At 46.0% G+C, this 16458-nt stretch overlaps 1 protein-coding gene and 1 long non-coding RNA gene across 2 annotated transcripts; one reads left to right on the top strand and one right to left on the bottom strand.

Annotated features, from left to right (window-relative positions):
• Nucleotides 1-2525: 2525 nt before the first annotated feature.
• On the top strand, nt 2526-4375 carry LOC307212782. Its single transcript, XR_013837211.1, has 2 exons — nt 2526-2885; nt 3008-4375. It is a non-coding gene; the product is annotated as an uncharacterized lncRNA (long non-coding RNA).
• Nucleotides 3786-15667, bottom strand: CNRIP1 (cannabinoid receptor interacting protein 1). Its single transcript, XM_079970192.1, has 3 exons — nt 15375-15667; nt 12900-13044; nt 3786-5342 (listed from the first exon to the last, which is right to left on the bottom strand). The coding sequence occupies exons 1-3, from the start codon at nt 15551-15553 to the stop codon at nt 5178-5180; spliced, it is 489 nt and encodes a 162-aa protein (XP_079826318.1). The 5' UTR covers nt 15554-15667; the 3' UTR covers nt 3786-5177.
• Between the last annotated feature and the right edge of the window lie 791 nt (nt 15668-16458).

Raw genomic sequence — 16458 nt, 5'->3', positions numbered from 1 at the left:
TTGTGTAGTAATCCTGAGTAGATTGCTGTTATGTCCACATCTGGAAAAGGTTTATGATACATAGAAACACCTCTGGCCAACTGGGCACAGACACCTGGTGCACTGCTGGAAACATCATATTAGCTGTAACACGGAGGTACTTTAATCCCCGTTGCTCTGTCCCTGCTCCTGCCAGCCTAGCAGTTTGAAAGCATGCCAGTGCAAGTAGATAAATAGGTACCACTGTGGTGGGAAGGTAAACAGTGTTTCCATGCACTTTAGCTTCTGTCACGGTGTTCCGTTGTGCCAAAAGCTGTTTAGTCCTGCTGGCTACATGACCTGGAAAGCTGTCTGTGGACAAATGCCGGCTCTCTCGGCCTGAAAGCAAGATGTGTGCCACAACCCCATAGTCACCTTTGATTGGACTTAACTGTCCAGGGGTCCTTTGCCTTTCTTTCTTTTTTACCTTTATAAGATGTGTGATCTTTGTTGTATATTTTGTTGTTTCTTCAGCTTGTAAACTACTTTGTGTATGGTAACATAGGAAGGCTGTATACTAAGTTAAAATGGAATGAAATGATATACGTTTCTAGTGTGTCGCTGTTGATATGCGGCTGCACACAAAGTTGACTTTGTGCTAGCACAAGCTGGAGTAGCCAAAAAAAATTCCAGTTCCATCTCCCGCTGCCCCAAGAGGTTGTTTCTGAGGACTAAGGGGTCCTCAGGAAAAGTATGGAAAGGCTGCAATAGGTAGAGGGATGCAGGAAAGAAGTGGTATTCAAGGCTTCCTGCTTCCTACAGTGGTAGTAGAACACAGCTGTAATGTCCAGTAGCTATTGCTAGCCTTCTCCATGAATTTGACTAACCTTCTTTTAAAGCCATCCCAATTGGTGGCCATAACTACCGTATTTTTCGCTCCATAAGACGCAGCTAGTTTTTAGACGAGGAAAACAAGAAAAAAAATATTCTGATCGAAACATACAGTGGATGTATGATTTTTGTGGTTCATGCTGTGGCCACAGACATGTGATCTGATGGTGAATTTGGGGTGACCCAATGTAAAAATCCTGAGGATCCATGGGCTTTTACATCCCCCCTCCCAGGCAGCCTCCGCTAGCCTCTTATCTCTCTCCCGATCCCACCGATCAGCTGCTTCCTTTCAGCACTCCCTTCCCTCATGTTTGCCTTAGTGTCTTTTCCTTAGCTGGAGCAGTTTTTTGCTCCTCTTTTTCTTCTAATTTCTCTCCTTATTGCTTTAGTCTTCCTGTTTCCCCCCTTTGCAAGTTTGATGTCTTTACCTCCCCCCTCCCAGGCAGCCTCCTTTATCTCTAGCTTCCCTTATCTCTCTCCCCGATCGGCAAACGATCAGCAGCTTTGTGTCAACACCCACTTCCCTCTTTCAAAAAAAAAAGAAAAAAGAAAAAAGCATGATCTGCCTTTTGCCCCTGGGCAGTTAGGCTCCAGGGACCACGCATTTGCTCCATAAGATGCACAGACATTTCCCCTTACTTTTGAGGGAGAAAAAAGTGTGTTTTATGGAGCAAAAAATACAGCACTTCTTGTGGAAGGGAATTGCATAGTTTTAACTATGTGCTGTGTGAAGATGTCCTTTCTTTTGACTGCCATGCGGCTTCCAACATTCATCTTCATTGGATGGCCTTGAGTTCTAGCATTATGAGAGGGACAGATACATCTCCCTTTCCTCTTTTCCCAGACCATGCATAATTGTAAACATCTGTGTCATGTCCCTTCTCGCTCCCCTTTTTGTTATGTACTGAAGTTCTCACCCTGGGCCAGCAGGGGGACACTGTAGATAATTATGCAAATAAGGGATCGAAAGTGACGTTCAGTGATTGGATAGTTTAAGAAAATTGTTACAGTTACGTTGTACTGGAGCTCTATATAAGCAGGTTGACTGAACCTTTCAGTTCAGTTCTGTTCTGGCCTATGAATAAACAAGAGCTGTTTGAAGAATCGCTGTGTCGTCTGATATGTTCGCCCACAACTTAACACTTTTCTCTAAACGAAAAGCCCCAAATGTTATAACCTTTATTCTAAGGTTATCTTGCTCATTTTGGCTGTTTAAGCTCTTTTATTGTAAATTGTCCTGTGTTTGATTTTATCACAGGCAGGGGATGGGATTTAAATGCCCAAGGGTTGTATTTGATGTTGTCCTTGCATGAGCGGTATGGACCTCTGCTCTTGCAAAGGTATTTTACCTACCTCTCCCCCCATGTACCCTGAAAAACTGCTCTGGGGAGTTGGGGGGTCTGGGCAGGGATCTGCAGGGTGGAGAAAAGAAAGATGAAATCCCATTGTGCAAGCAAGAGTCCATTCGTGAAACGTCGGATTCTCCCCGTAATAACTGAATAAAAGCACATTTGGCAAGTGACTGGAAAAAAGGGCAACTAAATAATTAAAGACTTAGAAGTCCCTGGTAGGGAAAAGTCAGTGGTGGGTGCCTGAACAAGAACTGAGCACAATTCTGCCACTGCTGCAAAGGCAAGCTCTCCTTTTAACACTCCCGCAACTGCTGCTAATGGGTCAACCTTCTGACAGGGAGAAACACTGTCAAAAGGCATACAGAAACGTTGGATAAGGGCTGTCAGATTGTTCGCATTATGAGGCCTCATTGAGAGGGGTTTCTTCTGGTAATATGCTTTGATTACACAGCTCAGACTGTGTTGACGGCTAACGAAATTATTTATTTAGATATATTAATGATTCATCCTACACTACTCTGCTGTTACAGGTTTTGTTTTTTTATCAACAGCACTGAAAACTACCTTTTCCTGCAGGCAGAAACAAAGCAGCTCTTAACTGTATATGTGACACCTATACGTAAGTGGTCATCATTATTAATTATCATCAGTCCCTTTGAATGGTGCAAGACAATGGCTTGGTTTGTTGTTGTTTAGTCATTTAGTCGTGTCTGACTCTTCGTGACCCCCTGGACCAGAGCACGCCAGGCACTCCTGTCTTCCACTGCCTCCCGCAGTTTGGTCAAACTCATGCTGGTAGCTTGTAGCAGACCATTTTTATAGTGGCAATCTAGTCTGCTCATAAAATTGTTTTTTAATGCCATAGTGTTGAATCTTTTGGTGTTTGAAGGACGAGCATAATTCATCAAAGGTTCATGTAGGGAATTCTAAAACTGGTTTTTTTTAAAAAACTTGACATGATCAATGTTACTCCTGGCAGTATTCAAGCTCATGAGGGTTATTCTTTGATCTAAGATAAATAACAAGACACTTCACAACTAAACACCACACCCACTTTTCCAAGTTGAGGCGATCCTATTTTCATGTGCTATGCAGAAACCAAGACTTCAATCCTGCAAAGACATACATGAAGACCTCACCTTATTTTTATCATAAAACAATGGGGGGCGGGGGCGGTTTACCTGATTTTGTTTGTCATGCCAGCCCCACTAAAAGCAATAACCCAAAGGTTAATGGGTCTACTCTGAGTATGACGCTGAGTATGGCATTGGATATCATAGAATCATTTAAATGTATGAGTTAGAAGGGTCCCAAATGGTTTAATCATAAGCTGCTTTGGGTGGGCATTTCCCAGAAAAGTGTCCTAGAGTTAAAAAAAAAAAAAGTGGCCTTTTAAAGAAAATTAATGATAAAAATAAATAAATTATAAAAATGTGATGGCAAAAGAGCTTGTTTTAAAGATGTAGCATTGCTGATTTGGTATATTTGAAGTACAATTTGCCCAAGGATACCTATCCTTAGAAAGTTCACATATTGACATGAATGTCAGTTAGGTAAAATGTGACAAAACCTAGGGAGAAAACACAGGTTTCCAGCTCCTTTATTACAAAGGTCAAAAGTTATAACAATTTCAATTATTCACATGAACGCAGCTGGTATGCACGGTTACACAGACACAGGACCATCTTTATTCCATGAGTGAAGCAACTTTCCACCTATTTTATTAGAGATAAGAATGTGCTTCTCATTTGTCACAGGTTTACATAGGACATAGCTCATTTGTAAACAGGTTTACATAGGACATAGCACCGGAGTTCAGTCCCCTGCGCAAGCTTATGCAACTTTCCTTTGACTTTGGAAAGAGCTCTGTTGTGATTATGCTTAACCCGAAAGGCTGTCATTCAGTGCAACAGAGCTTTTGCAGCTCAAAAGTGACTAGCAGCCCAGTTTCATTACATTTCACATACAAAAATATCACTGGTAACCTGAAAACTCAATGGGCTTGATACATGACCATTATACTGAATTACTGCATATTCAGGTATTAGCATTATACACACACACAAAAAAAACTTAAACCATGGATGTATCATTTCACCACTCTCTTACACACTTCTCAAGAACTCCACCACTGCTGTTGACTGTAAGAGTCGTTTCAGAGACTGGGAAACAGGAAAACAACATCTCACAGGATAGGAAAGGTTTTACAAGATCCAGCAATCACACTCTCCTTACCCCCTCCCCTGGAACAACCAGCTTGATTAGGGCTGTGTGACTATTGTGGTACCAGATGTACCATCATTGGGAATTTGCATTCTTCCTGTGTGCCATGGTAGAAAGAGATTACTAGGAAGAGGTAGGTGGGTAGGTGTATTGAAGTTTATGGCACGTGGCAGGCAGGCCACATTGAAGCACCTACTAACTAGGGAGAAGGAGCACAGTGATTTAAACAAAAAGCACAAGAAGCTGTCACCAACATATTGCAGCATGGGATAAACATAGCTAGGAGCCTTCAGATAGGGTTGCCATACGTCCTCTTTTTCTAGGACAATGGCCTCTCTTTCATGGGTATGTAAAATGAGAGTTCATCATAGCGATCCATACTTAAAAGCAGAAGTTGGCAAATGTGTCCTCCTTTTTTGCTCTTCAAAATATGGCAACCCTAAATTCAGACCTCGATGGACACACCTCCAGTGTTCATTATAGCGAAGGTGTGGGAACAGTCAGATTGGGGAAGAGGATAAATGTCAAAATCCCAGTAACGCTGATGTTACGCCCATGATCTGGAACACATTCACTTGGAAACAAGTCCCATCGATTTCAAAATAAGCTTATCCCCAAGTGAGTGTGTGCTTTGAAGTCTCATTTGTCAAACAAAAGCATCTATACAGAGCGCCTCTGTTAAGGCTTTGCACTGGTCTGAAGATAGGTTCTTTCAGCCAAGAGATTGTTCTTTCGCCTCTGCCTCACTTTGCTTCAGAAGAAGGTTTCTTTGTTGATCCACATGAGACTGCGGGTCTCGTTCGGCTTGCACTCATACTCAATGCAGGCAAAGCTGTTTCCCCACTGACAGTGGTCTCGCTTGTGGTAGTTGTAGAATTTGACTTGCCAGACTGTTTCAAAAGCGCCGATGTCAGTGACCTGGAGAGAGCAAACCCAATTCACTTCTTGTTAAGAGCTAGAAAAACCATCATCATCATCATCATTATTACTGTTATTTTATTATAAGAACTTTAGAGAGCCAGTGTGGCGTAGTGGTTAAGAGCGGTAGACTCATAATCTGGGGAACCGGGTTCGCGTCTCCTGATGGGTGACCATGGGCTAGTCACACTTCTTTGAAGTCTCTCAGCCCCACTCACATCACAGAGTGTTTGTTGTGGGGGAGGAAGGGAAAGGAGAATGTTAGCCGCTTTGAGACTTCTTCGGGTAGTGATAAAGCGGGATATCAAATCCAAACTACTATTTATAGAAGGACAGAGTGAGAAAAATAAAGAAAAAGTGAGACTGAATGAAAAAATGGAAAATACAGTATTTTTTCTTTTTCTTAAAGAGCTGCAAAATCGGCACGACTGCAGATTCAGAGGTTCTGTGAATACAGTGGTGCCTCGCAAGACGAAAAGAATCCGTTTCGCGATTCTCTTCATCTAGCGGTTTTTTCATCTTGCGAAGCAAGCCCATTGACGGCTTAGCGGATTAGCGCTATTAGCGGCTTTTAGCAGCTTATCAGCTTAGCGGATAAGCAGATAAGCGGTTTAGCGGCTTAGAAAAAGGGGGGGGGGAGGGAAAAAAAGTCGGAAAAACTCGCAAGACATTTAGTCTTGCGAAGCAAGCCCATAGGGAAATTCGTTTTGCAAAGCGCCTCCAAAACGGAAAACCCTTTCGTCTAGCGGGTTTTCCGTCTTGCGAGGCATTCGTCTTGCGGGGCACCACTGTACCCTGTAGCCTGACAAACACTAACCTAAACAACTGTATCAGAATTAACAGAGTTGCTGCACATTAAATAAAATAAGTTCTTTGAAATAAAGCTTTCGCAGGACAGTGCTCGCTTAACTCTGTGGCATGAATAGCAACACATCCCTATGCATGTCTAATCAGAAACAAAATAGATTGGAAAGAGAAGTTGCTGAATTGAAACTTATTACCAAACTTAAGGGACGCAGGTGGCGCTGTGGGTTAAACCACAGAGCCTAGGACTTGCTGATCAGAAGGTCGGCGGTTCGAATCCCCACGATGGGGTGAGCTCCCGTTGCTCAGTTCCAGCTCCTGCCAACCTACCTAGTTCGAAAGCACGTCAAAAGTGCAAGTAGATAAATAGGTACCACTCTGGTGGGAAGGTAAATGGCACTTCCATGCGCTGCTCTAGTTCGCCAGTAGCAGCTTAGTCATGCTGGCCACATGACCCGGAAGCTGTACGCCGGCTCCCTCGGCCAATAAAGCAAGATGAGCGCCGCAACCCCAGAGTCGGTCAATTCTGTGACAGATATTTATGCCAAAACAAAGTCAAATCTGGCTTGATTCCACAACAACTTATATTGGGCATGAAGACGCTTTAAAAATTGTGATAGCTGAAAAACCACACACAAAGTCACCCCTCTAGGATCAGACACCACTTACCATATGGACCTGCAGGTGGGCCAATTACCAGACTATTGTAAGGGAAGACAAGCGTATCCAGATACGTGGATGTGCTTAATCTGCTGACTGCAACTGCTTTTAAAGCATTTTGGTTAATTTTTAAACTGATTTTTTTGATAATTCAGATATTTCTTATAAACCACTTGCAGGGTATGTTACAATCAAGCTGTACTGTATATAAATTTTGCTAAATAATAAAGTAATAGTACATCTAAATTCTCTTACGAAAGAAAACTGAATTCTCCCAGCTGAATAAGTTACAAATTAAGGAAACTTGCACATGGGTCTCAGGCTAGCACTTGGAAGACCAGGGTTCAAATTCCCCCCTCAGCCATGATGCTAACTGGGTGACCTTAGGCCAGTCATAGGCTCTCAGTCTAACCTGCCTGACAGAGTTGTTGCAAGCATAAAATGTGGCAGGGCTGAAACTAGACTTTCTGTCACCCAGGGCAAAGACCCAGTTCAGCACCTCCCCCCACGTGTGCTTGCACACACACACACACACACACACACAACTCAACACATTTGTTCATAAAGGGCATAAAAAGTAGTTAAAGGCTGGAGAAGTCTCTGCAAATAGTAGAACTGTCTGTGGCTTTCATTCAACCTTAAGTAGATCTCCTCAGAGTGTAATAGATCATTTGAGGAATTCTAAGACTGTATGACCAAAGGGAAAATGAAAAAGTAAGAGTAAATGGAAAGGGTTTGCACAGAAGAACATGACTTTAAAATACCTGGGTGTGTTTGTCTAACTTATCCTGTTTTCCTAAGATCCTGTTGGGGGGGTTATGGGGCTGGGACTCCCTGTTAGCTTGATTGTCAAGCAATTATTCCCTGTTTACCTGGCTTTTTTTTAATATTCTCTTTTTTTTATTAAAGATTTTCTTGTTTTACAGAAGTATGTGTAATGTCTCTCGTATTTTTTCATGTAACATTTTTACAAATCAGTTTCATTTGTTGATACATTAGTGGTTTACCTGGCTTTTGACTCATTGAATGCTCTGTAAATGAAGGATTAAGATGAAATGGTTATCTGTTGTCTCTAGGAGCCACAGGTCCACTCCACACCCCCCCTTGCTGACAGGTGGGAAGCCTGGTGCCCTTGGGAAAGGGTCAGGGGTAGAGATACTGACTGCCCCCCCCCATTGGCTACAGCCCTGAATGGGAGCAGGAAAGTCCATGTCCACAATCTTGAGCAGAGGAAAGGTGGGATATAAATGTAATAAAATATATTTTGGACTGTGACTAAGTTTTATTCAAAGTAGATGCATCAAAATTAATGAACAGGGCTATGTTAAGTCCATTAATTTCAATGGGACTACTCTCAGTAAAAGGGACGCGGGTGGCACTGTGGGTTAAACCACAGAGCCTAGGACTTGCCGATCAGAAGGTTGGCAGTTCGAATCCCCGCGACGGGGGGAGCTCCCGTTGCTCGGTCCCTGCTCCTGCCAACCTAGCAGTTCGAAAGCACATCAAAGTGCAAGTAGATAAATAGGTACTACTCCGGTGGGAAGGTAAACGGCGTTTCCATGCGCTGCTCTGGTTCGCCAGAAGCGGCTTAGTCATGCTGGCCACATGACCTGGAAGCTGTACACCGGCTCCCTTGGCCAATAAAGTGAGATGAGCGCCGCAACCCCAGAGTCGGCCACAACTGGTCAGGGGTACCTTTACCTTTACCTTACTCTCAGTAAAGCCCCACCCTAACTACCATAAATCTTGTTCTATATTTCAGCTGCAATTGCCCATGTGTTTTCTAGTACAGGACCAGCCTAATACATTTTGCTGCAAATTGCCCCTGCATTTCCCCAGTCAAGATGCACAGTAGACAAGACTGGCCTGCACCATAGACAGAAAAACTCATGAGAAAACTCTTTCCTTTCCTTCCAGAAGTATAAATATAATAATAAACTAAACTATTCACTTCCCTTTCATAACACTACGCTCCATGCTTCTACAGAACTGTGGCAAAACCACAACCCTACTGCAACCCCAATGAATTTCCACCCCTTCACCTCTTAGTTTTTTCACCTACAATTATGTCTCTTGCATTAGCATATAAAGTAGAACCTGGTACAACTGGTTGCACAAATAAAATGCACAGCAGGGGAAACATCCGCAAGAAATTAGCTTCCTTCAAAAATACACCGAGGCAGTGACCACCAATATAGTTTTGAAATAACTTCATTTATGCCCACTGAAAATGATGACCTGTTATGACTTGAACTACTGCAATGCACTCTGTGTGGGGCTACCTTTGAAAGTGACTCACAAAATACAACTAATTCAGAATTTGGCTGCTAGGCTGGTGACTGGGAGCAGCCACTAGGACCATGTAACAGTAGTCTTAAAGGATCTACACTGCCTTCCTGTACGTTTCCGAGCACAATTCAAAGTGTTGGTGCTAACCTTTAAAGCCATAAACGGCCTTGGCCCAGTATACCTGAAGGAGCATCTCCAACTCTATCGTCTAGCCTGGACACTGAGGTCCAGCTCCGAGGGTCTTCTGGTGGTTCCCCCACTTTGAGAAGTGAAGTTTCAGGGCATCAGGCAAAGGACCTTCTTGGTAGTGGCGCTGACCCTTTGGAATGCCCTCTCATCAGATGTCAAGGAGATAAAGTATACAGCTATTAGAAGACATCTGATGGCAGCCCTGTTTGGGAAAGTGTTTAATGGATGATGTTTCGTTATGTTTTTTATATTCTGTTGGAAGCTGTCCAGAATGGCTGGAGCAACCCAGGCAGATGGGTGGGGTATAAGTAATAAACCATTATTATTGTTGTTATTATGATTATGATTAGGCCAGGAGCACTGGAAAACGGAAACTGTAAATCACAACTGACAAAGACTTGTTGCAGCTACATTCGACTTGCTTAAATCAAAAGGTTTTGAAAGATGGGGAGGACAGAGAGAGAACTGAAAGCAGTTGGTCATGTTATTACTGACAGCTAATCTTTGTCAAGTGCCTTCATTCCAATGATCAAGAGCTTTGCTCATCTAAATGCATCTAAGATTTTCCAGACCAGTGATTATTGTGAGAAAATTCCAGGATGACTTTTCAGCCTAGTCAAAATCAGAAGCTTCGGAGTCTCACCTAACAGACATGAAAGGGGGGGGGGCTTGCTTGTTATTAGATTATATAGTGGCCCCAGGGTACGCTTCTGACAGAATAACAGGAGAGAGAGGTCTCTGTCCCAAGGAACTTACAAATGAAATTAGCAACTGTTAGCCTCACAAGAAGAGAATGGTAGAAAAGGGGAGGCAAGGGTTAACCAGGATGCACATGGCTCTGCCCACATTTCCAACTGTAAACCCTATGAGCTGAACTTGATGGTAAAAAAAACAACTCAAAGCAGTTTACAAAAGATAAAACAGCAGAATCGAGAAACAATTGCAACTACCGTATTGACCCGAATATAAGCTGCACATGAATATAAGCCGCACGTTTAAAATTGGAGGTGGGGAGAAAAAAAGGAAAAATACCCAAATATAAGCCACTCCATTCGTTGCTGCTTCTGGCTGCATACTGGGGAGGGGGGGGGCGTGCTGCGTTTCCGTCGGCCTTTCCCCTTCCTCGCTCTCTCCCTTCCCGGCCTTGGGGGAGAGGATGGGGGGCTACATGTGGGGAGGGCCCCCGCTTTGCTGCGCCCCTGCTGCTGTTTGCCCTGTGCTCCTGGCCGCATACCATAAGGTCACAAATATAAGCCGCACTTCAACTTTTCACCGTCAGAATTTGGGGGGAAAGTGAGGCTTATATTCCGGTCAGTATAGTAATAGAGATTAAAATTAACAAAACTTTTAAAGCATCTGGGTAGGATTGTCTAAACAGGAATGTTTTTAGCAGGTGCCCAAATGACTGCTGTGAAGGTTCTCAATAGGCAGGGAGTTCCAAAGTGCAAATGCTGCCGCACCGAATGTCTGATTTGCACGATAAGCCTCCCACTGACAGCATAAACCAGGGACCTCTGACCTTTTTGGACCCGGAGGCACATTTGGAAATTTAAGAACTGTCACAGGCACACAGAACACCCATTTCACAGAGGATGCTCATCTCCAGGCAGGCAAAGCACCTATGCTCCCCCCAAATAAGAACATAGATAAAACAGGCAACCAAACCTCTCCCAAAGCCCACAGCTTTAAAAAATGGAAGGAGCACAGGGCCTTGGTGGGGGCAGTCGAAGATGTCTGAAGATGCTGTGGTGGTGCCCACGGGTGCCACGTTGGGGAACCCAGGCTGAAGATGAGTGAAGGAATAATTGCTTAGGCATGCCAGAGATGTTTGCAATCAGAACATCTGTTCATAGGAGATTTTCAGGGATCTTACGTAACAGCTAGGCTTTCAGCTCCTGTGCAAGGCAGCAATGCAATGCTTATTTGAGCCCAACTCCCAAACCATGATGTTTCTGCCACTACAGATATGTTAACATCGGTCCAAGGCTGGAACTCTGCTGTGTCATCTGCTCTCAGGCTTGCCAGGTCAGGGTTCTTCCTGCAGAGGTGCGCCCTGTGCCTTTACCACAAAACTGCACAAAGCAATGATGCCAGGAAGGAAAACCTAGACTTGCAAGGTACTGGTTTTTACACGTCTCCTGCCTGTGTGAGTTGTTACCACACATGGTAGCTGTTCCATTCTCCTGGTCTTACTACACAGGCTGCTCAGCAATCGTCATGGTTTATATGCATACACCTTGCAGTTTGTGGCCCAGTTCTGAAAGGTGGTCTCCGTTTCACAGTTATAAGAATGCAAGGCTTATGAGATGCAGAAGCTCTTAACAGAGAAGGAAAATAAGTGATCTTATAAAGGTGTTCACAGCTAACAGAGATGCAGATGGCTTGCAAAATGGAAAGGGCTTTACTCTGGAGTGTGTGGGTATTACAGCTAAATATGATAGATGATATAAATAACAAACAACACCTTGGAGCTGATGTGTTGACAGAGGGTGCAATAAGCTGAAAAATGCAACTCAGAGGGATTAAATAACTTAAAGGGGCACAGTTTGGCCAGATTTGGTAGCTTTCGCTATGTGTCTGTATGGCAGAGATTGCTCTTTCAGTGGGGCGAGATGGGTGAACATAAATCCTACACAGGTTAAAGGTAAAGGTAAAGGGAACCCTGACTGTTAGGTCCAGTCGTGACTGACTCTGGAGTTGCAGCGCCTACCTCGCTTTATTGGCTGAGGGAGCCGGCGTACAGCTTCCGGGTCATGTGGCCAGCAGGACTAAGCCACTTCTGGCGAACCAGAGCAGCGCATGGAAATGCCATTTACCTTCCCGCTGGAGCGGTACCTATTTATCTACTTGCACATGACATGCTTTCGAACTGCTAGGTTGGCAGGAGCAGGGACCAGCAATGGGAGCTCACCCTGTCGCGGGGATTCGAACCGCCGACCTTCTGATCAGCAAGTCCTAGGCTCTGTGGTTTAACCCACAGTGCCACACAACTTACATTGCTGCAATAGCACAATACAGCAGTAAAAGATTCCTTGCACCTCACCACCAAGGATGGCAGGGGAAAGCAAAAGTTGTAATCCTTTGCTCTGGATTCAAGAACCCTAAATGGAATCTCCCAGTAAAGATAAAGAGATGGTGGAAAACATGGGAAATGCTAGCATGTTAATGGTCAGCCACAGCTAATTCTGAGTGTTTTAGCCAAGGACGCATATCTTTAAACTAATGCCCAAGCCAGAAGAAGCCAACCTGGTTCCCTCTAGAAAATGTTGGACTCCTGTCAGTACCGGCCTGCATTGTGCTTGCCTCTGAATGGCCCAGTTTTGCTGCAAGAATATGTCTAGTCACGAATGACCATGTGTCGCTCCTTAAACCTCAGGTGAACTGGAGCGATGAATGGGTCAGCTGAGGTCATGGGCTCTGCAGAGTAATGGCCAGTCAGCCTTTGGAGCTTTACGCTGTCACAGATGCTTAAAAAGACAGAAGTCCAAGGTAAAGGGGAATTACAACAGACAGTGCTATGTTCTTAAGTGCAATACCTTTTAAACAGACCAGAATGCACTGCCCGTGCCCAGACAACATCACTTATGCTACCCCACACCCAAAAACACACACTACCTGTATGTTGATTTGTATGGGCTGCCTCTCGCCACTTTTAGTGTGAGTTACACCTTCTGTATCGTAGATTCCAGTGTAGGTAACAGCTTGGGGGTCTCTCGACTTCTCTTCCAGGGGGAACGTTACTCCCCCTATACCCATAGTCCTGAAAGAGTAGTTAATATTCTTAGCAAGCCTCTCTTCCTAATGTGGAGAGAGAAAGTAAGGTTTACAAGCAAACATCTGCCATGATTATAACCAGCTCCCTTTAGTTTTCTGTCCATATATCAGAATGTAACAGAGAAGGGAAGGCAGAACAAATGCCATGCTATTGCCATTCATTACAGTGCGCGGGGGGGGGGGGGGGGGAGAGACATACAATGGACAGATACTCTCAAGAAACAAAGAAGTATTTAGTTCCACCACTTTCTGTTCAGGAGGCCATCAAAGAAGATGTGTCTCTTCCACATGAGGACCAGAGGGTGGCAACACAAGAACAGGCCTTTTCTGCAGTGGCTCCGTTTGTGGAATGCTCTACCTGGTGGAATGCTTGCCTGGTACCTTCATTATACATCTTTAGGCTCCCAGGCCTTTGAATGATTCACATTCTATGTCCTTTTAAATGTCCTTGCGGGAGAGAGGGTTATGGGTTTGTTTTGTTTTTTGCATTTTTATTTTGTATTTTATGCTGTGAACTGCCCTGAGATAAATAATCATATTCTCTCCACCCCAAGGGATGCCCTAAAAATATGCTGGAGACTCTTTTTTGCAGAAGTGCAGCAATAATGTGTCAAGTGAGGTTTATGGCCTTGGTTCAAAGAGAGCACAGTGCAAGGCGTGTGTCTGGTGCAAACACCATTCCTTGCTTTGAAAGGGAGGAAAACAAGCAAGGAGTTTGTCAGTCCTTAGATAAAACATGTGATCATGTATATGCACATTTAAACTCACTTAGGAGCATAGCACCACCATGGAATAAAATGGACCTTCTGCTGCCTGATGCTACTCAGAAGCAATTCTTATTTAATTCAATGGGTTCTGCTTCCAGCTACAGTGGCGGACTTTGGGCTTTCAAATTTCAACAGCACCAAAATTCGGTGGCCCTTGCCTTCCATTCCAAGTCATTGTTGTGCCGCCCCCTGCAGCACCCTCTTGGCTCAGCACCTAGTGCAGGTGAACCAGTAGCACTCCCCTAGATCCACCTCTGCCAGGTAAGTGGGGAAAGGTTTGCAACTTCACTTATGGAGCTCCTAAGCTCCATTTCACTGTATAGAAGGTAATACCTTCTTAAAGTAAAAAGGAAAGGAAAGGGGGGGAACCTCAGACTTTGGGGCCCATTAGCTTGCTGCATTTTAGCTTGCTGATTCAGTTAGTTAGTTATTAAATTTGTACACTGCCCTTCATCCAAAGATTGCAGTTCACAACAAAATGAGAATGCAAAATGAAACAAAAACAACCCACTAACCCCAACCTCCCCTCCATTTAAAAGGGCATAGAATGCTAGTCAAAGGCCTGGTTATAGACAAACATTTTCACATTCCACAAACGGGGTCACCCTCCCAGCCTCTCAAGGAGGGGGCAAAGAAGAAGGGTCTCAGATGATGATGATGATAGCAGGGTCTGGGTTGGAGAGAGACTTCTTTGGATGCTGTGGCACTTATTGCTTTACGGTCCTGATTTTAATGAATTCGTCTTTGACATTACCCTAATACCCCCACCCCACCCCCCAAAAACCCGTTTGAATGGAAGGCAGAAAATGAATGTTTTAAATAAATGTCTCGCTGGCAAACGCGCCCCCCTTACAAATTCCGAAGTAAAGGATGCTGCAGAGACCAGGATCAGTCCCCTGGAGGTCCAGGAGTCAACCCTAGGCCCATTTGCTGCTGCCCCTCCTCACCACCTGCAGCTCTGCACGAGGTCACCGGGCGGGGGACAGGCGGTGTCCCCTGATTCCAGAAGCCCTGGATCCGCCCTGCTTCCAAGACACCCCTAGAGGATGCGCGCAGGAGGGGAGGCCGGTTACATAAGCAAAGCCGGAGCAAGGACGCCGGGCAGATCCGCTCCATTGTCCCCCGCATCCCCTATGCGTCGCCCTCCTCCGGTCTCCAGCGCCGCACCTCGCCGGGCCTTCGAGCCGAGCCTCTCCAGCCCCTTCCCTGCACCCGCACCGGCGCTTTTCTGCTGGCAGGGAGCGGGCCGTTTGCCTGCAAGGCTGGCCTTCGCTAGCAGGCTGCTGGGCGCTTTATTCCTCGGGCGCAACGCACCAAGGGAGCTCGGTTCCTTTTTTTGCCAAGGTCCCCTTGGCGCTGCGGGTCCAGCTGGCCGCTGTGCGGGGTCAGAGATAAGCGCAGAGATGCCGAAAGGAAATCCTAAGAATGGGGATAAAGATGGAAGCCTGTCCCTTTGCCAGGGAACAAATCTGGGCGGGCAGGCGCGCTGCAAGAAGCAGAAGCTGCTCTGGGGAGGGAAAGGTGAGCAAGGCAGGTGGGTCCCACTTACGTGGCCTGGATGGCTCCGGGCTTAATGGCCACCTCGACTTTGTACTTGGCCCCCGTGAGCAGCTTGATGGTCCGGTTCTGCCCGAACCTCTGGCCGTCCACCTTGAAGTAGACGGGCCCGTCGTTGGGCTGGATCTTGAGCGAGATCTTGATGCGCACCACGGTGGGCACCTCGGCCATGGCTGCGTCTTTGCGCTCCGCTCCTTCGGCGAGGATGGAGGCGCCAAGGGAAGAGGAGAGGGAGAAGGAGGGCAGGATCTTCCCCCCCGGATCCCCCTCGCCACGAATGACGACGGAGGCCCGCTACACCCCCACCCCACCCCCCTCCCGCGCGGGGGCGCGCTCGGGGGCGGACGGAAAGAGCGGCGGGGCGGGCGGAGCGCGCGCGCGCGCGCCGCTGGGTCTGTGCGCAAGGCGAGGCGCGGAAGTTAATCCCCGCTGGCCTGATTCTGGGCCGCCCCCGAGCCAAGCCGGGCCCCTCCCCGAGGACTCGGTCAGACGCGGCCAGCGGAGAAGGGAAACCCCCCCGAGCGCCTCGCGGGTGGGGCTGCTGGCTATTCTTTTTTACGAAAATCACTGCGAAGGGGGGCTCTGGCTCGGATTTAATCGCTCCGGGTGGAATCAGCTGTCTGCCGAGCATCTTCTCTCGGGGTGGCACCACGAAGGAGCTGGACTTTGGGTACCGCAGATTGATAGTTGGAAGGGACCCCGAGGGTCATCTAGTCCAACCCCCGGCAAGGCAGGAATCTCAACTCGATCATACATCCAGAGGTGGACTTTGGGAATATGGTGCCGTGAGCAAGGATGGCGCCCCCTCCCTAAATATTTCTGATTTTCAACAATTCACTTCTGTACAGTTGCTTTCTTAGATCTTCTCAGTAGGTGCCCAAATAAATACAGTGGTACCTTGGGTTACATACGCTTCAGGTTACAGACTCCGCTAACCCAGAAATAGTACCTCGGGTTAAGAACTTTGCTTCAGGATGAGAACAGAAATCGTTCTCCGGCGGCGTGGCAGCAGCGGGAGGCCCCATTAGCTAAAGTGGTGCTTCAGGTTAAGAACAGTTTCAGCTTAAGAACGGACC

Source organism: Podarcis cretensis (assembly GCF_951804945.1).
Source record: "Podarcis cretensis genome assembly, chromosome: 3".
In the NCBI taxonomy this organism is placed as follows: Eukaryota; Metazoa; Chordata; class Lepidosauria; order Squamata; family Lacertidae; genus Podarcis; species Podarcis cretensis.
This window is presented reverse-complemented; position numbering and strand designations above follow the sequence as displayed.